Here is a 25,132-nt window from a genome sequence, read left to right as displayed (position 1 = left end):
TGTGATTCGCGTTTGTGTTTTGGGATTTGCGTTTGTGTTATGTGATTTGCACAAATTCAATTTGTGTTTGTGTTGTGATTCGCGTTTGTGTTATGTGATTCGTGTTTGTGTTATGTGATTTGCGTTTGTGATTTGCGTTTGCGTTATGTGATTTGCGTTTGTGCTATGTGATTTGCATTTGTGTTTTGTTTAAAATGTATTTAACAAGGTTGGGGTTCTGTCTTATGTCGTGCTTAATGGGACACAAATCTGACATGAATTGTTTTGTAACTAAAGGCAAACGTTTACAAATTACTGTCTCCTTAGCTGAGTTTGGTGTTCTGTGGAAAAGTGTTGAAAAAGAAAATGGAATCAGGGCCAGAATATTGACCACCCCCGTCTGTCCCTTCAATGTAATTACAATATCACGAAAAAGAGGGGACAAAATAAGGAATATGTTTGAAACGAATGATGGGTCGTTCAACAACGTCCTCATTTTTGTGTTTCTGTGCTGCAGGTAACGTGTCTGCGGGCCGGACGACCCAGTGACACCAGGATGGGAGGGCTAGCGAGACGGTGCCACAGCTGAAGGCCTCGCTCTCACTCCCCTGCTGCTTCGTTTTTTTTTCTTCACCAACTCGATAGTGGAGCGAAGACGAGGCGCTGGATACTCCCACCCCCTGCGTCGCCACTTGAGCAGAGGCTGCGGCTCGTGTGATGAGTCGCTGAAAGTTGACGGGACACCAGAATATCCCCCCCCCACCCCCCACGACGCGATGTACAGGCAAGGCGACGCATCGTCCAAGAGGCGCCCGGGTGTCGGGAGCGGGCTGACCTTTCCCCAGCCTCCTCCGGCCTCCTCCTCCTCCTCCTCCCTCCAGCAGGGCCGTATCCGTGCCGTGGAGGTGGCGAGGGGGAGATCGGGGTACGGCTTCACGCTGTCGGGCCAAAGCCCGTGTCTGCTCAGCTGCATCCTGAAGGGAAGCCCCGCCGACTACGTGGGCCTGCGCTCCGGCGACCACATCCTCGCCGTCAACGACATCAACGTCTCCAAGGCGTCGCACGAGGACGTGGTGAAGCTGATCGGACGCTGCTCGGGCGTCCTGAAGCTCGTCGTCGCCGAGGGAGCGCGTCCCCGGCGACACCACCACCACCACAACCACCACCACCACCACCACCACCACCACCACAGTCGCCATCACAGCAGCAACGCGGCGGCGGCGATGGCGGCGTCTCACCTGGACTCGTGCTCCAGCGACGACGAGTTGGACGCCTTCTACGACAACGGTGCCAACAACAACAACAACGGCGGCAGCAGCAGGTCGGGGGGCGGCGCTCGCGGCGGTTGGTACAAACCCAAAGTGGACCCCAAGCAGCTGGGCATCAACAGGGCAGAGAGGGTGGTCGCCGAGCTGCAGTCTGGAGGCATCTTCAACATGATCTTTGAGAACTCCAGCCACTCCAGCAGCAGCTCCGACAAGGAGAGGCCCAGAGTGAGCTCGTCGTCCAAGCCCCGGCCGGCGTCCGATCCGGAGTTCCCGCCGTATCGCAGCTCCTCCGCCCGTTCGCAGAGCAATCCCAACCTGCTCTCCGAGGAGGAGATGGCCCACGTCCTGAACGACGACTCGGTCTTCCTGGACTCGGACTTCCGTCACCTGCACGGAGAGCAGGACGTGGACGCGGACGCGGACGTGGGAGACGGAGGCGACTTGATCCTGGAGCCCGGCGACGGCATCCTCAACGTGGGCATGATCGTGGGCTATCTGGGCTCCATTGAGCTGGCCTCCTCTGGCACCAGTCTGGAGAACGACAGCCTGCAGGCCATCAGAGGCAGCATGAGACGCCTCAGGGCGGAGCAGAAGATTCATTCGTTGGTCCTCATGAAGGTGAATGTTCCTTTTTAGCAGCTATATATCAGCCGCATGAAGTTATATCCCACTATTTCAGCCGTATAAACTCTGCGATTGCCTCCCACCAGGTCATGCACGACAGCGTGCGCCTGTGCAGCGACCGAGGTCAGGTCCTGGCCACGTATCCCGCCGAGAAGCTGGCCTTCAGCGCCTGCTGCCCCGACGACCGCCGCTTCTTCGGCCTGGTGACGATGCAGGCGACGGACGACGACCGCGACGACCGCCATCGCAGGCGGGACGACGAGGGCAGCTTGAGGACTTCCTGTCACGTGTTCATCGTGGACCCGGACCTCTGTCACCACCAGGTAAAACAACCTCCGTATGTGTTCTTTCTTTCTTTCGAATTAAAGCGGACCTAGACCGAAAGTTAACCAATTAACGCTGTTTTTTTTTTGCGTGTATCTGCGTCGTTGCCTTGTTTACGAAGGCCTGAAGGTTCTAAACGAACAGTTCAGCCACTGCTGAGAACGTTGTGTTTTATTGTAATCTCGGGGCTCAGCGAGATCTCTGAAAAAACCCGGTCCGGTTACGTAAACAGCGGTTCTCCTGAACAGCGGATCCTCCTGCTCCGGGCACTAGTCCGGGCACATCCAGTTGCGTACATTGAACCGCAGAAGAAGAATAACGTCCGTTGTGGAGGTGTTTCACGAGCGACTCCGGGTCAAAGGTCGTCAAAGGGACTGCGGCGGGGGGAGTCGTGAAGAAGCTATTTTTAAACACTGTTAAAACAATGTTTTGATCATGAGTAGCAGTGCGTCCACCGTTCCACAAGGGGGAGCTGCGCTTCTGAGAGCTGGCGTGCTGAATATGTCACTTCCTGGTACTGGCCAATCACAAGACACTCTGTCTTCTGGATGTGAGATTTATGTCTGAAATATCGCGGCTGGGAAACATGGTCACAAGACGGATTTCTATCGGCTCGTTTACAGCAACTAGGAGGTTTTTGACCATAAAAACAAGTTAATGTATGTAAGTAGACCTCCATAACTAACATATATGTGCAACAGGACCACTCTATGTGACCTTTAAGTCCTATTAGGTCCAAAACAGTCTCAGATAGTCGTAAAGTGGTTCGTCGTGATCCAAATTATTTGTGCTCAAACCAAGTTTAAGACGCTCAAGTCACTTTATTATCAAATTCGTCGGCTATAATAATAAGCGTTTTATTCTTCTCATCCTGACTGTCTTGTTTCCCTCAGGTCCACTTAGGCGTCGCCATGAGGTTTGGTTTCGAGTGCACTCCCGACCCGGACACGGGCGGCTGCCTGGAGTTCCCGCCCAGTTCCCAGCCCCTCCTCCATTTCGTCTCCGTCCTCTACCGGGACATGGGCGACAGCATCGAGGGCGTGCGCGCCCGCGCCTTCCACGACCCGGACAACGACGCCCAGCAGAACCACAGCACCAGCAGCAACAGCGACAGCGGCATCGGCAACTTCCTGCCCGAGGAGAAGAGCAACCGGGTGCTCTTGGTGGACCTCGGCGGGCCTCCCAATCACAGCCACGTCTCCGGGCCGCGCCACTGGGACAGTCCGCCCTCCTCCCAGCAGGCGTGGAGCCCCACGCTGGGGGCCGCCGCCGCCGCCGCCGCCGCCGCCGCCGCCGCCCCTCTCCCGCCTCCTCCACTTCCTCCTCCTCCTCCGCCGGCTCTGAGAAACGGCCACTATCGCCACGACCCGCACCTGGCCGACCTCCCTCACCCCCTCCCTTTGCATCACGCGAGGGGAGGGGTCCACCCTCACCACTACGCACCGACGAAACGGGGAGGAGGAGAAAAGAGAGGAGGAGGAGGAGGTGGAGGAGGAGGAGGAGGAGGAGGAGGAGGAGGAGCGGGGGTGGAGCCGCAGCGGTGGCTGCCGGTCCATGTCCTGAGGGACTGGCGTCAGCAGCACAGCCAGCACCACCACAGCCACCTGCAGGGTCTGAGCAGCGACCAGGAGTCCTACGCCGAGTCCACGGACGGATGGTCGTCGGCCAACTGCAGCACCTTGCCCCCACCCATGAGTAAGATCCCCGCCGACCGATACCGGGCGCCGCTGGCCCCCCCCGGAGATCGCCTGCCGCCACCTGGGGGCAGCCAGCCGCTGCCGCCGCCGCCGCCACCACCGCCGCCTCCGCCGCCGCCGCCGCCACCTCCTCCCGCTCCTGCTCCTTCACGTCCCCACACTCAGAAAGATGAGTGGGCCAGGAAGCTGTTTGGTGCTGAGCGAGAGAAGAAGCGAGGGAGTGGAAAGGAGGGAGAGAAAAAGGTACCTTTTTTTTATATTAATTATAATAAAGAGTTTTAATTAGCCTTTCCTTTCATTTATCCTTTCATTTTTGTTTAAAATCGTCAGCGATGTCTGTGCCACACTGTGTGTGGGCTGTGCTTAGTTTTTTGGAAGCGTTGTGTTAAAAGTGACCGTGAGATGAGAAGCCAGGGCAGCAGGTAGAATCCCAACATCCCCCATACCCCCCGCCCCCCCCCAATCACACCCATCTGCTGTGGAAATTTCCTTCCAACGAGAGCTTGACTTTATTGAGGCTGTAAATCCGTCCGCGTTTGTTTACGTCCCACCGAACCACGCTCTCTTTTCTCAAAAGGCCTGGAAAAGTTGACTCGGAAGAACTCATTTAGTCCTTAAATTACAATAAATAAATATGACCCCCGTGCTCTGTTGTTGAATAATGCTAACAGTCGAGTTATTTAACCCCTCGTGCTCCAGTATCACGTCATTTATTATGCACCATGTCCGACATCTGCCTTCACCTGAAAACCACCTGTTTCTCACCGTTAATGACAGTCGGTGGGAAACAGAACATGAATATTATATTATACATATTATATATAAAAAAAATCTTTTGCAGACTGCAAATCATGTTCATGTTTTGGCGTCATGTGGCGCCACCTACCGCCGTCTACCAATCATTGCAGTCAGTAGAGTCTCAGCTGCCGAGCAACCGCGGGTTGCCAGTTACGTCAGAAAACGAAACCTAAAATGGCGCCTTTAAAGGCAACTATTTGCGATTATATTATTAAAATACCTCATTTGTGGTGCATTCAATTACTGGAACGCAGAAGTTATTTCGTGAATGCGTCTTGAAAGCGTTTCCCGCGTAAGGGATTTCATTTACCTGGGTCATTGAATGCATCTTGTAGTTTGTTGTCGCTTCTTTTCTTGGCAGTGGAGCAAAAACCCTAATTTAAAGGTGCATTATGTAATAAATCTAAAGCAACTGGCCGTAAAAATCCTCCCAATATGTCACAGAGACTCAGGAATAATGTTCATATAACAAACTGAACTCACCAACAACAACAGTACAGACAAAATATTTGCATTAAAACAAATATTTTGCAGACTGCAAATCATGTTTATGTTTTGAAATCATGTTTTTGGCATATAGCGCCACCTACCGCCTTCTACCAATCATTGCAGTCAGTAGAGTCTCAGCTGCCGCGCAACCACGGGTTGCCAGTTGCGACCAATACCTAAAAGACTTCGGTATTTTGAATTTGAATGCAGTAACCGTTTTTGGCCACATTCTTACATATGGCGCCTTTAAAGGCAACTATTTGCGATTATATTACTAAAATACCTCATTTGTGGTGCATTCAATTACTGGAACGCATAAGTTATTTCGTGAATGCGTCTTGAAAGCGTTTCCCGTGATGAAGTGATTTCATTTACCTGGGTCATTGAATGCATCTTGTAGTTTGTTGTCGCTTATTTTCTTGGGAGTGGAGCATTTACCGTGTGACAAAATTATGCTGGTACCTACGAATGAGGCTTGAACCAGATCTTGCCCCCCCATCTTAGACCTTCATGGGTCATAATGGTCTGATCCAGGCCACATGGTGATGTAGGGAAATATCTGAATTGAAGCTGAACTAGCAGTTTATTTTAGTACTATTTAATTTAATTTAATTTAATTTAATTTAATTTAATTTAATTTAATTTAATTTAATTTAATTTAATTGCACACGTTATTTCATTGCTGACTCTACGGTATCAAATGGATTAGGTGAGGATTGTGTGTAGGTGTCTTTGTGTGCCACATGGGGGCACTGTTTCACTCTCTATGTATTTTAGTTGTATTCAGCACTTGTTTTTGTGTTGCAGTGCCAGTTTTTTTTTAGTTTTTTTTTACAAGAGGTTTGTGTTTGGTTTTGATGTTGACAGCTGTTTTTGTTGTAAACAGGAAGGATGCCTCAGTTCTGTGTGTGTGTGTGTGTGTGTGTGTGTGAGAGAGAGTGCACATGAGGACGAGATGAAGGACCCTGATAAGCGCTGTTAGTTTCCCACTTAAACTTGAAGTGTTTCCGAGACGTTTCCCCTGAAAACACTGCCGCTGTGGCCGCGCCCCCATGCACCGCGCAGACTTATCGTTCCCTTTCGAATTCAAAATCTCAGCTTCTCACACGAACCGTTGCGTGTCGTCGTAAATACGACTAATAAGGAGGTGAAACGGAGGTCGTGGCATGGCGATGGAATTAGTGTCTTCTATTTATTTCTACCTGTTAATACCTAACCACCATTTTTAAACCTTAGCCCTAAAAACATAAACAGAAATGCTTGTTCTGCTTCACTAGGACCAGGCTTTTCAGTCTAGAAATGGTTCACGGAGACAGATGGAGGTGTGACTCGTGTGTTTCTAGGCAACACCACTGGTCATCCACTGATGAAATGCAGTCAGCGCCGAACGATATAACCACAACACGGCCTCCACTGACTGTCTGCGTTGATAAGTTTGCTCATTTAGTGAAAACTCTGCTCTCACAGTGTGGCGAACTCATTCATTTTCATTTCCCTCTCCCCCTTTTTTAACGTTTATTTATGTATATAACATTATTAGTATTATTATTATTAGGCTCGTTTAATTATCTCCCGTCTTATTCTCATGTTACGAGAATATTTCTTCCATCCTTCCTGATAATATGACAAAATATCGCAGTATTGTTATGTTAAGTATAAGTGATTTTTAGGTTAAACACGCAGTTAAACGGGTGTAGCTAGCAAAGTGGCTAGTGGCTTCCTTCGATTCAGGTCCGCAGGGTTTGTTGTTATGATCTCTGGTTTGTGTGTCAGTGTGTGTCAGTGTGTGTGTGTGCGCACATGCCTGTGTGCGACATGTGGAATTTAACATTGACGTGGGGAAAAAAAGAAAGCAGTACATGGTGCATCTAACGTGGAGGGGGGGGGGGGATAGTCGCATTAACCTCGTCTTCATCTAGGATTGTTGTTGTGATCTTGTGTTTGTTGTTTTTGTGCGTGTGTTTGTGTGTGTGTCGTTGGCACTTGAGCGTTTTAATTTTCTATAACACCTCTGCCACCAAACACACTGACACATACAGGTGCAAACCATGCGAGAGGGAGAGGGGGGTGTTTGTTTGTGATGATGGTCTGGTCTGTTTTTGGTGGATTGTGCTTTTTTTTCGACTATTCTAAATCACAACACGGAGAACAAAGGTCATAAAGTCTGTGTGTTGAACGTTGGCTGGAGCGTTGAATGCATCTCTTAGCTTAGCTCTTTCCAAAAAAAAGCTACTTTCTCCAAATAAAAAACATATTATTTGAAATTAAAATCATTATTTATAATCTTTATCAATGTCTTGACTATATTTTCTATTCATTTTGCAACTCCTTTGGTGAATAGAAGTGTGAATTTTAATGGAAAACACAGCAAAATTATAGTGTAGGTGAGCCCGAACTTTTGAACGGTAGTGTACATTTTGGTTTTAAATGCAGGGTAAAATATTTGTTGTTTTAGTCATGCTTTAATGACCATATAGTACAAAAAAAACATGTTTGCAGAGATGAAACCCAAGCTTCTACAGGTTTAAGTGTCAAGTATTTAGTGTGACCTCTGACCTGCATGACCCTGACTCTCTGGATTAATAAATGTTATTGGTAAAACCTCATCATTTATTCTACAAAGGTTCATCTAACAGTTAAAAAGTAAAGTAATCACTGTTTTCTGATGAAAAAACACCATGTTTAACATGATCTTAGCTCATAATAATACACTAAATGGACGAATAATGCCAATTAGAGGGAATTCCAGAATTCCTATTCCAACATGTGCCACGGTGCACAAAGCAAGGACTATAAAGACATGGTTTTTGACTCTTGAGTTTGCAGTGGAGGAACTTTCCCTGACCTCGATCCCCAATCGAGCGCCTTCGGGATGAACTGGAACAGAGATTATTGTGAGATTATTGTGAGCCAACGTCAGTGTCCCGACCTCATCGATGCTGCACAGAAGCACAAATTCACCACAGAAACCGTTCAAAACCTTAAAGGGAAAGTCTTCCATTCCAAAAGTACTGTACATGTATTTGTACGCATCGTCGGCTTCTTCTACATACGTTCTGTCACGTGCTCTATGTCATGTATGTGAACATGCGTGTCTTGTGTTCCCGCAGGGCGGACGGTTCCGCGGACTGACGATGGGTTTCCCTCCCCTCCCCCAGCGCTCGTCAGCCCGGCGATCCTTCGGACGCTCCAAGAGACTCAGCCTGGCGCGATCCCTGGACGACCTTGAGGTAGGAGAACGCACGCAACGTAAACGCAGAGTAAACACTGATAAACACAGAGTAAACACTGAGTAAACGCAGAGTAAACACATGGTAAATGCCGAGTAAACACGGAGAAAACGTCAAGTAAACTTCAAGTAAACGCAGAGTAAATGCAGAGTAAACACAGAGTAAACGCTGAGTAAACACAGAGTAAACGCAGAGTAAACGCAGAGTAAACGCAGAGTAAACGCAGAGTAAATGCTGAGTAAATGCAGAGTAAACGCCGAGTAAACGTCAAATAAACGCAGAGTAAATGCAGAGTAAACACAGAGTAAACGCTGAGTAAACGCAGAGTAAATAACGAGTAAACAGAATAAACAGCGTAAACGCCTAGTAAACGCAGAGTAAACACAGAATAAACACAGAGTAAACACAGAGTAAAAGCAGAGTAAAAGCAGAGTAAACGCAGAGTAAACGCAGAGTAAACGCTGAGTAAACGCAGAGTAAACACTGAATAAACGCCCAAGTAAACGCCGCGCAAACAGAGTAAACGCAGAGTAAACGAAGAGAAACACAGTAAACGCAGAGTAAATAACTAGTAAACACAGCTTAAACGCAGAGTAAACGCAGAGTAAATAACGAGTAAACGAGTGAACACATCGTAAACGCAGAGTAAACGCGGAGTAAATAACAAGTAAATAACGAGTAAACAATGAGTAAAGAGAATAAACACAGCGTAAACGCGGCATAAAAGCAGAGTAAACGCAGAGTAAATAACGAGTAAACAGCGTAAACGCAGAGTAAAGGCAGAGTAAACGCAGAGAAAACACACAGTAAATGCTGAGTAAACACTGAATAAACGGCAAGTAAACGCCGCGTAAACGCTGAGTAAACACAGAGTAAACCCTGAGTAAACACAGAGTAAACGCCGCGTAAACGCTGAGTAAACACAGAGTAAACGCAGTGTAAACGCTGAGTAAACACAGTAAACGCAGAGTAAACGCTAAGTAAAAACAGAGTAAACGCAGAGTAAACGAAGAGAAAACACACAGTAAACGCAGAGTAAATAACGAGTAAACACAGCTTAAACGCAGAGTAAACGCAGAGTAAATAACGAGTAAACGAGTGAACACATCGTAAACGCAGAGTAACTAACAAGTAAATAACGAGTAAACAATGAGTAAAGACAGAATAAACACAGCGTAAACGCGGCATAAAAGCAGAGTAAACGCAGAGTAAATAACGAGTAAACGGCGTAAACGCAGAGTAAAGGCAGAGTAAACGCAGAGAAAACACAGTAAATGCTGAGTAAACGCAGAGTAAACGCATAGTAAATAACGAGTAAACGCAGAGTAAACGCAGAGTAAATAACGAGTAAACGCAGAGTAAACGCCTTAGTTGCAGCTCTAAAAAGCATAAATATGATGCTTTATAGTGAAAACGGCCTGAACTTGACATAGATTTTTCAAAAAACAGGAGCAAAAGGAACAAGATAATGAAAGAGAAAGAAGTAGATGATCAGCTGTTGGAACAAGCTGGTCCTGTGTGCTTGTTCTCGCCGTGTTGTCGTCGTCGCTGTTGTTGTTGTCGGGTTTTCTTAAGCTCTTGTCCTCAGAGTAAATAGACATGCAAATTGGCTTTAATTGGAGATTCCGCATTGACTTTATGTGCGAAAGTGAGCGCGTCGAGAAACGTCCAGATCAAGCAGATTAAGTTTGGGCCGATATCGCTTCAAAATCAGAGCCGTTTTTCTGTGAACTCGGTGCGGTACGTTCTACACCGTCACAGAGGAATTGTACTTTTCCGTCTCCTTTCAGCTCTGTATATAACAAAATGACCTGGAATCCAGTCATTTGAGAGCCATGAGTTTCCCCCACACTAACAATATGCCCATTTAGTTCTTCCTCTTTAATGAGACAGTCTGCAGAGGCTGCACAGAAGAAGACACACAATGGCCTGCTCTCATGGTTACCACTGTCACTGTAAAGGTTATACTGTATGAATCATAGCTGTGGTGTTATAATGTGCACAATCTGTACGTTAAATATTCATCTTTAGTGTGTGTGTGTGTGTGTGTGTGTGTGAGTTCACAGCAGAGCTGATAAAGATCAGAAGAAAACTAAATGTTTCCTCCATTTAGCAGATAAGGGGATCCTGGGTTTTTATTTATACTTATTTGTACATTTTTGAGATTTTTCCTTTATTGAACAGCGCAGTAGAAGACGGCCCGACAGGAAATAGGAGATTATAGTTTTGTATTTACTCTACCGATACAATTTTTGTTGTGTTTTCCATTAAAAGTCAAGACCTTTATTTAAGAGTTGCAAAATGAATAGAAAATATAGTTATAGCTTTTTCGGAGAACGCTAAGCTAAGAGATGCATTCAATGCTCCATCCACGTTCAATACATAGACTTTTGATCTTTGACCCATACCCAACTTTTAACCCAAATGACCTTTGTTCTCTGTGTTGTGATTTATTTATTTTTTTTGACCCCAAAATGTGTTTTTTTTCTCAAATTTTTTTTTTCTCAAAATCTATTTTTTTCAAAAAAATAAATTCTCAAAATGTATTTTTTTTTTCTCAAAATATTATTTTTTTCTCAAATTTTTTTTTCTTCTCAAATTTTTTTTCTCAAAATTAAAAAAAAAGATTTTTTCTGAAAATTTCAAAAATATTTTTTTTTTCTGAAAATTTCAAAAAATATATTTTTCTCTCAAAATTACAAAAAAATTTATTCTCAAAATAAAAATAAAATGTTTCTCAAAATTAAAAAAAAAATGTTTTGCTCCAAATTTTTATTTCTTTCTGAAAATGAGTTGTATTCATTGAAAAATGTTTTTTTCCTTCAATAATAAGGACTTATTTTCTAAAAAAAAAAAAAAAATTTCTCAATGAGGTTATATTCATTGAAAAAACACAATTAACAAACACAATGTACCATTAGAACACTGGAAATGGGCCTCTATTCACCTATGTACATATTCCATTAAAAACCAGACGTTTGCAGCTAGAATAGTCGTTTACCACATTAACAATGTACAGAGTGTATTTATGATTCATTTAATGTTGTATTCATTGAAAAAATGAAGTGCTTTTTCTAAGTGAAACGCTAGTGTAACACACATGTCCATTGTTGTTTGGCTTCACGTCAAAGCGTGAATAATTTGTCTGGATAATGTGATTAGGACGCTGATGTTGTGTTGTGTTGAACAAAGATGCGTCCATCGCGGCCGTCAAACGTAGTCCGTGCCGTGGTCGTCGTCAGTGCATTTTTGCACACGTTGGAACATCCCATAATTATGCGTCTTCAACGCCCTCATCACCCTTTCACTCTCGCTCACCCTCCATTCTACCTTTTTTCTTCCGGTCGTTAGGCCTTTTTCTCTCGCTGCACATGCGGCAGTGACGACAAACAGAGAGGGCTTTGTGTTGTGAGGGGGGGGGGGGGAAGGAGGGTGAGATTGGTGTGTGTGTTTGTGTGTGTGTGTGTGTGTGTGTGTGTGTGTGTGTGTGTGTGTGTGTGTGCGTGCTTGTATTGGTTAACTCTTCAGGACATTTTTCCTGGCATGGGGTCTTTAAAAATTCAAATGGCTAGTGTGTGTTTGTGTGTTCTTGTGTGGGTATCTTTGTGAGCACCAAAACAACTTATGGGGGAAGGACATTTTGGGACAGTGACGACATTTTAGGCTGGTTCTCACGTTCTGTCGCTCCTTAAAAGGGGCCTTTTGAGGGTTGAGGCTTGGGGTTAGGGTTAGGGTTAGGGTTAGGGTTGGGGTTGGGGTTGGGGTTAGGGTTAGGGTTAGGGTTGGGGTTAGGGTTAAGGTTAGGTATTTCGTTGTTTGGTTGAGGTGTCCTCACTGTGAATGGTGCACAAATGTGAGTGTGTGTGTGTGTGTGTCTGTGTGTGTGTGTGTGTGTGTTGGTGGTGGTGGGGACCAGTGGGGTTTCAAGTGTTAGCCTGCACCTCTAATGAGCTCCGATGAGCAATAAGCTGACATTCTCCTCGTTAGTGAGGCCTCCACACACAAGCAGTACACACACACACACACACACACACACACACTTAGTGAGGACACTCACACAGTGCGTTCCTTTGCCCCTTAAACCTTAACATAAACCTAATTGTAACCCTAGTAGAGCTGCAAGAAACGATTATTTTCGTAGTCGATTAATCTGACGATTATTTTCTCGATTAATTGATGAAAAGTTTGGTCCATAAAATGTCAGAAAATGTTGATTGGTGTTTGTCAAACCTGGAAGTGACGATGTTCTCGAATGTCTCGTTTTGTCCACAAACCAAAAGGATTCAGTTGCAATGATTTCTTGGAGCTAAAGCAATCAGAAATCTTGTTTTAATCGTTCGAACCGATTCATCGATTACCAAAACAGTTGACGATGAATTTAGTGATCGATTAATAACCCTGACACCAAGTCTTATAAACCCATAAACAGCCGTTTTTAAGGTGTAACAGAATGTGAGGAACGGACCAAAATGTCCTCGTTTCCTGTGTTGTGGTTTTTTTTGTCCTCACACCAATGTATATACAGTACAAGTACACACACACACACACACACACACACACACACACACACAGACAATGTCTCATGACAACACTAAGGAGAAGGAACTGTACATATATGCTGTGTTTGTCTGGATCACAGTCACTTCCCTGCAAGGCAAAGGGATTCTGTTAAAAGCACATGCGTGAAAACACAAACGTTTAAAACCACAGCTAGCTATTTAGAGATCACTGTCGGCAAAATAAATAGCCGCTAACTGAATTAACCACTTAAAAGGACGCTGACGCACAAAAAAAGGTGGTCCTCGAGGGTTGAAATGCAGATGGCAAGGTGACTGTGGCAATGAAAACGCGGACAAACGGTCATTCGGGAACGTGGAACGGCACAAACGCGAGCGCCAAACGGGCACACACCGCAGGCCGATTGCGAGTCCGATTGCCGCAGTTTGCTCCATGAGCTGCAACATAACGATAAAGTGGAGGAAGGTGAGAATGTCTCTCCAGCGGCGCTCAAGTGTTTGCCTGGGAGAGACAATTCCAAGAAGATTTCTATCGCACGACAAAGAGGGGTGTTTTTTTATTTTTTTATCAGGGCTGCCAGTGTTCTCTGTCGGTTTATTCTGGGCATCGGTTGAGTTTCTCTCTCTCTCTCTCTGACAAAGGAACAGTTTTATTATGAATTCAGCTGAGCTCTAAGGCACTCTCTGAAGTCATGTAAAAAGTCTTTAACATGACCATAAAACACTCATTCACCATAAGTGAATGTTTCTTATCCGCAAATGGTATAATGAACTTTTGACCACATTAATCGCCGTTAATAGCTGATTATATTATTGTTGATGTTTTGGAAAAACACACCAGATTAATTTATTTTTAGTCTTTTTTAAAAAAAAAAAAAACAGTGCCCGAGTGTAATTACTTCATCCGAGTGTGCTTATTTCTGTGTGCATGACACGTCCAAAGCTAAGTGATTTAGAGCCCGACTGATGGTGTCATCCCCCCGCGGACAAACACAGTCTGTTTCTCTTCGGGGAAAATAGTTGTGCGCCTCAGCTGATCTGAGCGCGCAAACACGCGCGAAGGCTGCGTTAGCCTAAAGACGACGAGACGCGCATTTGACGCTTTCCACTCGGCTCGATCATTACCTCGTTTACGAAGCCCTGAAGGTTCTAAACAAACAGTTCAGCCACCGCTGAGAACGCTGTGTTTTATTGTAATTTCAAGCGAGATCTCTGAAAAAACCCGGTCCGGTTAAGTAAACATCGGTTCTCCAGAACAGCAGATCGTCCTGCTCCGGGCACTAGTCCGGGCACATCCGGTTGCGTACATTGAACCGCAGAAGAAGAAGAATAACGTCCGTTGTGGAGGTGTTTCACGAGCGACAGTGTTTTGATAATGAGTAGCAGTGCATCCATCGTTCCAGCGGGGGGAGCTGCGCTTCTGTCGGTGGGTGTACTTCCGGGTACTGGCCAATCACAAGACTCTGTCTTCTGGGGGTGAGAGAGTTGAGTCTCAAATCTCGCAGCTGGGAGACACCGTCAGAAAAGAAGATTTCTATCGGCTCGTTTACAGCAACTAGGGGTTTTTTTGACCATAAAAACAAGTTAATGTTTGTAAGTAGACCTCCATAACTAACATATATGTGCAACTGGACCACTCTATGTGAGCTTTAAAGTGTTTGGACCTGTCAACTTGAAGTCACCGTCTGTTATTATATTCAAAATCCAAAAACAATCCAGATTTTTGTGATTGCGCAAGAATGCAACCTTAAAAGGATAGTTCGGAATTTTGGACGTAAGACCTTATTTTCCAACTCAGCCGGTGTGATGGAGACGTCTGTAGACGTTTTCCAAGAAATTTCATTCAGTTCTTCTAGTTGCCGAGTTCGCTGGTGCTATGGCTAGCGCAAGTCAATGGTACCAGCTAGCATGGCATTAAAAACCCTCATTTGCCTAGATTTGCCTCGGGTGCACTGTAGAGTCGGTATGAGTGTTTCTAATGCCATGCTAGCTGGTACCATTGACTTGCGCTAGCCATAGCACCAGCGAGCTCGGAAACCAGAAGAACTGAATGAAATGTCTTGAAAACCGGCTGAGTTGGAAAATAGGTCTTATGTCCAAAATTCCGAACTATCCCTTTAAATATTTTCTGAACAAAGTGCATCAGAGAGAAGAAAAGAGAGTTGGCTAACCTTGGCTGAAGTTCCCTGCGTTGCCACCCTGACTGGTGGCCTCTCTATTGAGGAACCTTGACTTTCTTCTCTTCTGGTTGAGATGTTTTTGAGAGGGGTCCTGTGGCTTTTTAAGGTCAATATTTTCCAGAAATTCCTGCACTCATCGGCTAGCTTCTCTGCTGGCATCCAATTCATCGAGGGTGTCCCGGAGAAGAGGTCTTCTCCAACCTTCAATGAGTGTTCTGACCTTTAACCACAGCCCTCTCTAAGTTGGTGGGCAGGCAGCGGTGGCTTCCAGCTCATCTCGTGTCTTTTGTGCCGTAAACCAACAGGGAGGCTCTTTCAGCTGCCCATCCCGGCCTCTGAATAGCTTTCTTCTTCCCTCGGCCTCTAACACTGGTCCTGGTTTCGCAGATTCCATGCAGTTTGTGCAGAGAATCCGCATGCAAACCCACCTCCGCTGGGAAAATCCAAGTGCGCCGACCTTTATCCCCGCAGTCATCGACGAGCACTTGGTATTTACTGGCTTTTGTCACCGCTGCCTCTTCACAGCCCCGCGTCCCCGCAGCGCAATCACTCCAACTCGGATGATTTACCGTCACACTTCTGACCAGATAACCACATCTGGCCTCAGGGCAGTGGACAACACAATCTCCCAACGTTGTTGTTGACTGACGTAGGGACAGGGACTGTCTGGGAGTGAGTTGTCCCAAGGCCACGTCTTCACATACATGGTATTTACTGTGATGTCCCTGGTTCCGAGTGGACGAAGAAGACGTCGCTACGACGCCAGCTTCTCTGACTTGTTCATCCCTGGAGTCCCGGACAATATTTCCTCTTTATAAATTCCTCCACTGGTACCGTCATTCTCATTAGCTTTGGCTACTTGGAAGGACTTTCTCAGGCGTCGTCGAGGGTTGACGAGGTGTCTACTTCTTACTTCTTTGCTTTTCCAGCAAGGGCTGCCTCCAAGGATGAGGATCTAGATCCTCCTCAACTTTGGACCATTCTTTGTTTTTGGCCACTCGGGTCATTCCCTCAAAGGTTGGGTTTAACTTTCTTGGGTGGCCCAGAAAGAAGAAGGTGCCGAGAGATCTCAAGTACTGTCTCTAGTACACTTTTGTAGGATCCTGGCTCTCTTAACCCTGTGAGCGGAGCCCTCATTATTGTTATTGGTTAAAAATCTGTGTTTGTTCTACTGTTTCTCTCTTTAACATCAGACACACAATTGGTTGAAAGTCATTTTGTTATGAAAACTAATTGACAGTCACTGCCTGCTTGCTAGTCCACACACTTACAGTACAAACAACGTTAATTTGATGCAGTAGCAGCAGCAGCTGCTGAGGAGTCTGGTGAAGAGGCGAGGTTCGGAATAATTGCATCCACTTGTTTCTACTTCAGTCAGGCCTCAAGCCTTCTGCTGCATTTTGACGAGTAGGCTGATCTTAATATGTAAAACCTGCAAACTGCCCATGAAAATAGTAGATAAACTGTTGTCCTGTTGTCACGTGGGTTACTTTTACGTCTTAAATTGATCATTTCTTCTCGTTAAAGGACCTGGATGTTCTCGAAATCACTTCCCAGAGCTTCGTGGTCTACGACGTTGTGTGTTTTTTTTTTTCCCCCCTGTGGGCTGACGGCGAATGCTTTCGTGGTTATTTATCAGCATGAAATGTGCGAGTGAGACACTCCAAGTCAAGTCAAGTAGAGGACGGACTGGCAGATTGTACACGTGTGTGTGTGTGTGTGTGTGGGGGGGGGGGGGGGGGGTTAGAAAGGGTGGTGTTGATGGGTTGAGGCATGTGTGAGGAATGCAGTTAGCTGTTTTAAATCATCATCACAGCTGTCATTTTTTTTCCACCCCTAAAAAATGGCTAATTTCTCGCTTCAAATTATCTTAAAACTGCGTTCCGCGACACAGAAAAATATTTATTTCAGGTCAGAAACGCCCACAACAACAACAACAACAACAGTTTTTCTCTCTCGGACGCCATTGCTCACTGTAGCAGGACGCACAACAACCTTGCGTAGCGACCCCTACTGATCAGGCGGGAAATTGCAGTGCGTATCCGGTACCGCGACGGAGAACGACGCTCCCGGGTGAAACCGACAAAATATTTTATCAGACGTGCCTTTCGTTTAGATGCCGACTGCGTTTTAAAAAACATAAACCCACCCTCCAGAGCGGAAATCATAAAAAACGCTCCACCGTTGCGTTTCCCGTCTAAAGGGTCGAAAACGTAAAAGTGCGATCTGAGCCGCTCACGCTAGCTAGCTAGCCTCCCGTACGCGTTGACGTCAGATCCACGTGCAGTACAGCCAAACGAACAACAAACATGCGGGATTATAATCCATACGTCGGACGTTCAAGTTGCCTTAGCTTCTTCTTCGCGCTACTAGAGAGCGCTGCTCCTGGTGTTGTTGTATTCACAGCGCCCCCTAGCCACCTGGCATGCACACGACATCAAATTTCACACACTTTTGCGTCGCCGCGTGCGTGCAGATTTCCACCCAGAGACGCTCGTCTGAACAGTGGAATAAAAAGCGGGAAACGCAACGGCCGCTTTTGCGGTTTGCGTTCGGATCGTTGCCGTTGAAAAGCTAGCCTATGAAGGCTCGAGGGGTCTCCGTGGTTACGCGGTCGGAAGAAGAAGCATACTGTGGCCTTTAAAAATTATTTTTATCGCGTTAGCCGGAGTCGACGCAGAGGCTCTCCGACGGGCGACGTAGAGGGGTCTCCGTAAAACCTACGTAGAGGACTTTACGGGGTAGGAGTATAAATTGGGCTTTTGGTGTCTTTCGCGTCTCAATCCCCCCCAGAACTGAACATATAGCTTTTCCCCCCCTCTGTTTACTCTCTGTGCCCTCGACATGCTTACGGCATACTAAGCAGATGACGGAAGAGAACTGAGGACAACACATTCAACCCACTGTGTGTGTGTGTGTGTGTTCCTTAATGGCGAGGGGGGTCTCCCTCTGCAGCCATGCTTGTGTTTTCCCCTTGTGTGTGTATGTGTGTGTGTTGGAGTGTGTAGGCGCGCATCTCTCAACCCACAGCAGTGTGGGTGGAATAGAAATGACACGAGGGGTGGGTTAGAAAAGCAGAGGAGGAGGAGGAGGAGGAGGAGGACAGACAGGATAGAGAGGGAGGAGGAGGAGGAGGAGGAGGAGGAGGAACAGGAATCTATCGACAGCGACGCTCTGTAGCGCTTCATCTCTGACCACATGCACACACACACACACACACACACACACACACAGAGGAGCTGAATAGCTGTTGACGATGTTGTGCTGACGGATTACTTTGCCTTCTGTCTTCATGGAGCGGCAAACTTTTAGCGTGGATTCTTCTGAAGCCGCCGCCGATTCAGTGAGTAAATCAGCTGTGTGTGTGTGTGTGTGTGTGTGTGTGTGTGTGTGTGTGGGTGTGTGTGGGCATTTGACATTAACGATGATATTTTTTTTAGCCGTGCATGAACTTAATCCTTAATCCCGACACATATTTGGACCTGGCCGTCCGATATGGTCATCATCCACTACCGCTTGTTCCTTTCAGATTAAATTGAACGCGTCGGAAGTGGAACTTGTGTTAACGAGGCCCGTGTCTCGTGGTCATGTGACCCGTGCGGACCAATCGCAGGGGAACCTGTTGATTCTGTGGTTTAGCTTTTTTTTTTTGCTATTAGTTCAGTTCAAATAAGGAGACTTTTTTTTGTTTATTTTAGCGTATTATGGTCAATAATGTGTGTGTGTGTGTGTGTGTGTGTGTGTGTGTGTGTGGACGGTGGAAAGCAGCGCACGACGTTATTTCACTCAACACAGCGGTGAGAAAAGAGCAACCGGGAATGACCTCTGACCTCACACACACACACGTAACACACACACACGCACACACAAACTCCCATTCATACAAGTGTGTGCACACTAACCCTGCACACTTATTCCCTCTTCTCCATGTAGTACAGTATGTGCGTAGTTGCTGTGTGTGTGTGTGTGTGTGTGTGTTCTCCTCGTGATATCCCCCTGGGAGCAGTGTGTGTGTGTGTGTGTGTGTGTGTGTGTGTGTGTGTGTGTGTGTGTGTGTGTGTGTGTGTGTGTGTGTGTGTGTGTGTCAGATGATGACACAGGATCGTCGGCTGCTCCTGTACACGAAACACCTCAGGAGGCTCCTGACGATGACGATTTATTTATTTATTTTTATTTATTTATGTATTAAATGGACTCTCAGATACTCTCAGAGTTGTGTAGGCTAAATCTGAGACGCGGTGAAGAAGTCTACCAGAGGAGATCTTTAGGTCTGGTTCTTCTTCTTGTTATTTCTCATGACTCATCGGGATTTCTCACCCTTTTTTAAAAAAAATGTTGTCGCATCAGTGACTGATCAGCGACCAACTGTTGAGCCAGCAGTCGGCATTAATTACAGTGAGTCACGTCGAATAAGTCAAACGCCACTCGGCGTCACACACACACTTTATACACTTGTGTGTTTGTCGTCTTATTACATCTTTATACCTGCTGATGCAGTCGGTTTCATTCAGCGTCTCATTACGCCGTTACCGACAGCAGAGGGCAGTGTTGAGTTATGTTTTTGGGGTTTGCTTGAGAATGAGAAAACGGGAGGAAAACCATGCTAAACATTTAAAAGTGAACTTGTGTCTTTCAGGTCAGCCTCCATTTGTTATTGATTGATTGGTTTGCCACTGATAGGTTAACTTACAGTGGTTTTATCCACTGTTATTATGTACTCTACTGTTAATATAAAGTGTTCTAACGCTGTAATCCCTGGTTGTATTAATAGTCTCATAGAACGATGTTGTTGTTGTTAATCTACACACTAATAAATACTGTCTTAGAACATCACCGGACTGCTGGCATGTGGTACACTCTTACGAATAAAAGCGCTAAGTAGAACCATATAAGGTTCTTCGGTTTGTCCTCATAGGAGAACCCTTTTTTTTCCCTCAGTGTTACCAAGAACCCTTGCAAAACCCATTATTCAGGAAAGGGTTTTTCAGAAGCAAATGGTTCCAGGTAGAACCTCAGCCCTTGTTCTCCTATGAGGACAAGCCGAAGAACCTTATATGGTTCGACTTAGCACTTTCATTTCTAAGAGTGTAGAGGAAGAGATGGCTTTTAACGATTGTCTTGTGGAGTTTGTGTTCCCAAAAAAAGTGTCCTCCATTATAGGTCATGTTTTTAGATTTATTAATTTATGAAAATCACACTTCATTCAGGAAAGGGGTTTTAAAGGGTTCTCTGGATCAAAATGGTTCTTATTGGAACCATCAGTGTTACCAAGAACCCTTGAAAAAACCCTTTATTCAGGAAAAGGGTTTTTCAGAAGCAAATGGTTCCAGGTAGAACCTCAGCCCTTGTAGAAGGACCCTTTTGGAACCCTTATTTCTAAGAGTGTACTAGAATTAAGGGTTCTTCTACAAGGGCTGAGGTTCTACCTGGAACCATTTGTTTTTCAAGGGGTTCTTGGTAACACTAATGGTTCCAGTAAGAAACCTTTTGATCTTGGTGGAACCCTGGAGCCAAAAAGGGTTCTCCTATGAGGACAAGTTGAAGAACCTTATATGGTTCTACTTAGCACTTTCATTTCTAAGAGTGTAGAGGAAGGGATGGCTTTTAACGATTGTCTTGTGGAGTTTGTGTTCCCAAAAAAAGTGTCCTCCATTATAGGTCGTGTTTTTAGGTTTATTCGATTAAAAATATCACAAAAGGAAGAAATAAAAGTGCTAATCAGAACCCTTTTAAAACCCTTTATTCAGGTAAGGGCTTTTAAAGGGTTCTCTGGATCAAAAATGGTTCTCCCTGGAACCATTAGTGTTACCAAGAACCCTTGAAAAACCCTTTCTTCGGGGAAAGGGTTTGGCTTTGGTTTGATTTGGCTGTTACAGAACTATCTGAAAGCTGGTCTCCGGTTCTTCACGGTGGTCTGTTCCGACATATTTCACTGAGACGCTGAGGTCACGTTTTGATGTTGTTTGTTCCAGTTTGTCATGGACAGAAGGTTTGCGCTCTCCGAGTGCTTTCTCTGGCAGAAATTCTTCTGTTAGGTGACCCCTGAAAGAGAAGTAGAATTCTACTGTATGTTCTCAGAAAGTATTATGATCCAAGTTACACCCACCCACACACACACACACACACACACACACACACACACACACACACACACACACACACACACACACACACACACACACAAGGGGAAAGTGAGCTGCCGTGGCCAGACCACAGGAATGAGGCCAATAAGAGTTAGACATGAGGAAAAATTTCTTATTTTCTTATGTTGTTCTTTGTCTCTCAGTATGTGAGGACTCTATTGTCGCAGAGTCAAACGTCAGGTTTTATCTTTTGTTTGGCGCTCTGTCACTGTGTGTGTGTGTGTTGACCGATGTGTGTGTGTGTGTGTGTGTGTGTGTGTGTGTGTGTGTGTGTGTGTGTTCTGAGTAAGTGCCGCTTACTCATATCACGGCTCATAAAGAGTTCAGTCTGTTCTTGGAAGTTCTCTCACACGCGAGTAATGCAGTGTCAACGTATCAAAGTATTAGCGCTTAGATACGTTAGATATAATATATACGTAGTGTAGTTATACATAATAGTTTCTATTGTGTATATATATATATATATATATATATATATATATATATATATATATATATATAACAATAGAAACTCTTCACTCCAAAAACTCACACAAATCAGGGCGTCACAGTGTCACGTTTCCTCTCGTCTTCTCAGGACTCGCCGTGACTTTGATTTGAATTTGAATTCACACGTAAAAAACCTGTAGCTGAACTGTGATTTGAACGTAGAGAGGGAGGAGGGAGGGAGGGAGGGAGGGAGGGAGGGGGAGGGAGGTGAGAGCCGTGATGCTGCCGTGTGATTGGCAGATCTGGACCTGTGTTCCCTCCCCCCTGTTTCTGTAGCTTAGCTGCTGCCCTGATGGGAGGGTGGGGGGGGGGGGGGGGTGTCACTATGGAAACACGACTCTGTGTGTGTGTGTGTGAGAGAGAATGGAACTTCCTACTCAGTCTGTCAGTTGAGTGTGTGAGTGTGTGTGTGTGTGTGTGTGGAGTTGTTGGTGTGAGAAGGTTGTATCATGTAGTAAGAGACAGAGTATGGAAAGAGTCTGTGTGTGTGTGTGTCCCTGTGTGTGTGTGTGTGATGGATCCATCCAAAGTTAGACGTCAGTGTGTGTGTGTGTGTGTGTGTGTTTGTGTTACTTCATATATGTAGAGTAGAGCAGCACACGGTGTCCTGAGTGTGTCTCTCAGGATGAGCCTGAGGAAGAGGCTCTCCTTCAAGCGGGTCTGGAACTTCAATACAGTGAGTCGTGTACACACACACACACACACACACACACACACACACACACACACACACACACACATAAGAGACATTTACTCGGTTTATTAGTCAAATTGGTCCGGCTGTTGCGTTGCTGTTTGCAGCAAGAGTGTGTGAAAGTGACAGAGACGGGGACGGATGGAAGTGTGTGTGTGTGTGTGTGTTTAAAGGTGAGACAGTGAGACAGGAGGACAGACAGACAGACAGACTTGACCTCCTCCCGTCGCTGTCTTTTCCTGACAGTTGTGAGTTTAAGGGCGTGAGAGACAGTCATCTATCAGTCGCCTCTGAGTCACCTCTCCTCTGAGCCTCTATTGTTCAACATTATCTACATTTTCAGTTAGTTTTGAGTGGATATTGATTCTTTATCCCAGAATTCCAGAGGATTGTACATGTTTTTTGGGGGGGTTTGATTCCTTACTCACTCACTAGTGTTTTTAGCCTAAACAGCTAATTCACCTCATCCTAACCCAGGTTTTCCAGCTCCTGGCAGAGCGTGACTCTGTCTTCTCAATGGCAGCCACTATATTCACCTCATATTCAAAAGTAAACAGCAGCTTCCTCTGCTCGGGGGCTTGAAAGTGAGCGTGTTTTCAGACGTGTGAAAATCTGTGTTGTGAATTCTAAGTCACCTTTTAAGGACAGTGTGTGTTGTGTGTATATATGTGTGTGTGCGTGTGTGTTCTTGTACTTGCGGCATACTGAAGGACCAGTGAGGGTTTTTAACCAACAAAGTGAGGTCATTTTGGCCGGTTTTCATTGAAATCACTTCCTTAGGTTGCTATAACATGCTATAGTCAATTTGTCAAAAAAAAAATCACATTTTGGACGACATAGTATAGTATGATGTTTTTGTCAAATTTTTTACTAAAATGTTTTTGTCAAAGATTTTTTCAAAGTTTGGACGACAGTATAGTATGACATTTTTGTCAAATTTTGGATCAAAAATTTTGGGTCAAATTAGTTTTTCAAATTTTGGACGACATAGTACAGTATGACGTTTTTGTCAAATTTTGGACCAAAAATTGTTGGTCAAATTTTAAAAATTTTTTTGGTCGACATAGTATAAGTATGATGTTTTTGTAAAATTTTGGATCAAAAATTTTGGGTCAAATTTTTTTTAAATTTTGGACGACATCGTATAGTATGACGTTTTTGTCAAATTTTGGAGCAAAATTTTTTATTTTATTTTTGGTCGACATAGTATAAGTATGATGTTTTTGTAAAATGTTGGACTAAAAATGTAAAAGAAATCCAAAAAGTTTTCCAGCCCTTTTTGCTCTGGGGCTCCAACTGCAGACACTTTATGGTACTGCAACCAATAGTTCTATATAGATGTCATTCGTGAAGTAGATATTTGTAATTGTGTTGATTTATAAAGTGGAAATGCTGGTCCTCACTTTGTCAGCAACCCAGTCCTCAGTATGCAGCAAGTACAAGAATATGTGTGTGTGTGTCAGTTATAGGTGCGGCCTCCTGTTGCCGTGCCAGCGCTTACACGCACTCGAGCAGACACCTACAAGATGTGGATGCTTATTCCTTATATAAGGTGGCAGTTAGAGCTTCAGTGATGGAGCAGCCAGGCAGACGTTCATCTGGTATAAACAGTGTTGTCTTTGTGTGTGTGTGTGTGTGTGTGTGAATGCTAACTGTTTCTCCCATAGATAGACATATTTTGACTCCATGTGTTACTGGTTCTGCTTGGACAGACGCCCCAAACAAAGCCTGATCCCTGACATTAACCATCAACTTTTTCCTCGTTATGACCAGGTGTTTGGTCTCCGTGAGGACTAAGGTCGTGTGTTTATGCCAGAAAAAGATCCTTAAGAGTGTAGCACATAGAAACCTACCGTTCAAACGTTAGGGCTCACTTAGAAATGTCCTTATTTGTGAAAGAAAAGCACTTGTTTTTCCAATGAATCTAACATTAAATGAATCATAAACACACTCTATACATTGTTAATGTGGCAAATGACTATTCTAGCTGCAAACGTCTGGTTTTTAATGGAATATGTACATAGGTGTATAGAGGCCCATTTACAGTGTTTTAATGGTACATTGTGTTTGCTAATGGCCTTTTTTCAATGAATAACACATTTTGAGAAAGAAAAATACAATTTTGAGGAAAAAAAAAATGTTGAGGAAAAAAAAAATTATTGAATTTTTTTTTATTTTTTAGAAATTTTGAGAATTTTTTTTAAATGTTGAAGAAATAATGAATACATTTTGAGAAAAAAAATACAAATTTGAGAAAAAAAATTTGAGAACATTTTTTTTTTATTTACATTGGTGTACACACTCTAAGAAATAAGGGTTACAAAAGGGTTCTTCTCCAAGGGCTGAGGTTCTACCTGGAACCACTTGCTTCTGAAAAACCCTTTCCTAAAGAAAGGGTTTTTCAAGGGTTCTTGGTAACACTAATGGTTCCAGTAAGAACCATTTTGATCCAGAGAACCCTTAAAAAACCCTATCCTGAATAAAGGGGTTTTAAAAGGGTTCTTGGAGGAACCCTCCAAAAGGGTTCTCCAATGAGGACAAGCTGAAGAACCTTATATGGTTCTACTTAGCACTTTTATTTCTAAGAGTGTATACCGTTCAAAAGTTTGGGCTCACCTATACAATTTTTGTTGCGTTTTCAATTAAAAGTCAGACTTTTATTCATCAAAATGAAGAGAAAATGTCGTCGAGACATTGACA

At 44.8% G+C, this 25,132-nt stretch overlaps 1 protein-coding gene across 1 annotated transcript in view; it reads left to right on the top strand.

Annotated features, from left to right (window-relative positions):
* Positions 1–755: 755 nt before the first annotated feature.
* Positions 756–25,132, top strand: part of LOC310940588 (regulator of G-protein signaling 12-like) — a gene marked incomplete at its 5' end in the record, with an annotated part of 40,415 nt that continues 16,038 nt past the window's right edge. The window contains 4 exons of the mRNA XM_083905578.1: positions 756–1,865; positions 1,958–2,194; positions 3,089–4,135; positions 8,290–8,409. Coding sequence (XP_083761704.1) covers positions 756–1,865; positions 1,958–2,194; positions 3,089–4,135; positions 8,290–8,409 — 2,514 coding nt within the window. The remainder of the gene's footprint in view (positions 1,866–1,957; positions 2,195–3,088; positions 4,136–8,289; positions 8,410–25,132) is intronic.

Source organism: Microchirus variegatus, assembly GCF_963457635.1.
Source record: "Microchirus variegatus genome assembly, chromosome: 19".
NCBI lineage: Eukaryota > Metazoa > Chordata > Actinopteri > Pleuronectiformes > Soleidae > Microchirus > Microchirus variegatus.
This window is presented reverse-complemented; position numbering and strand designations above follow the sequence as displayed.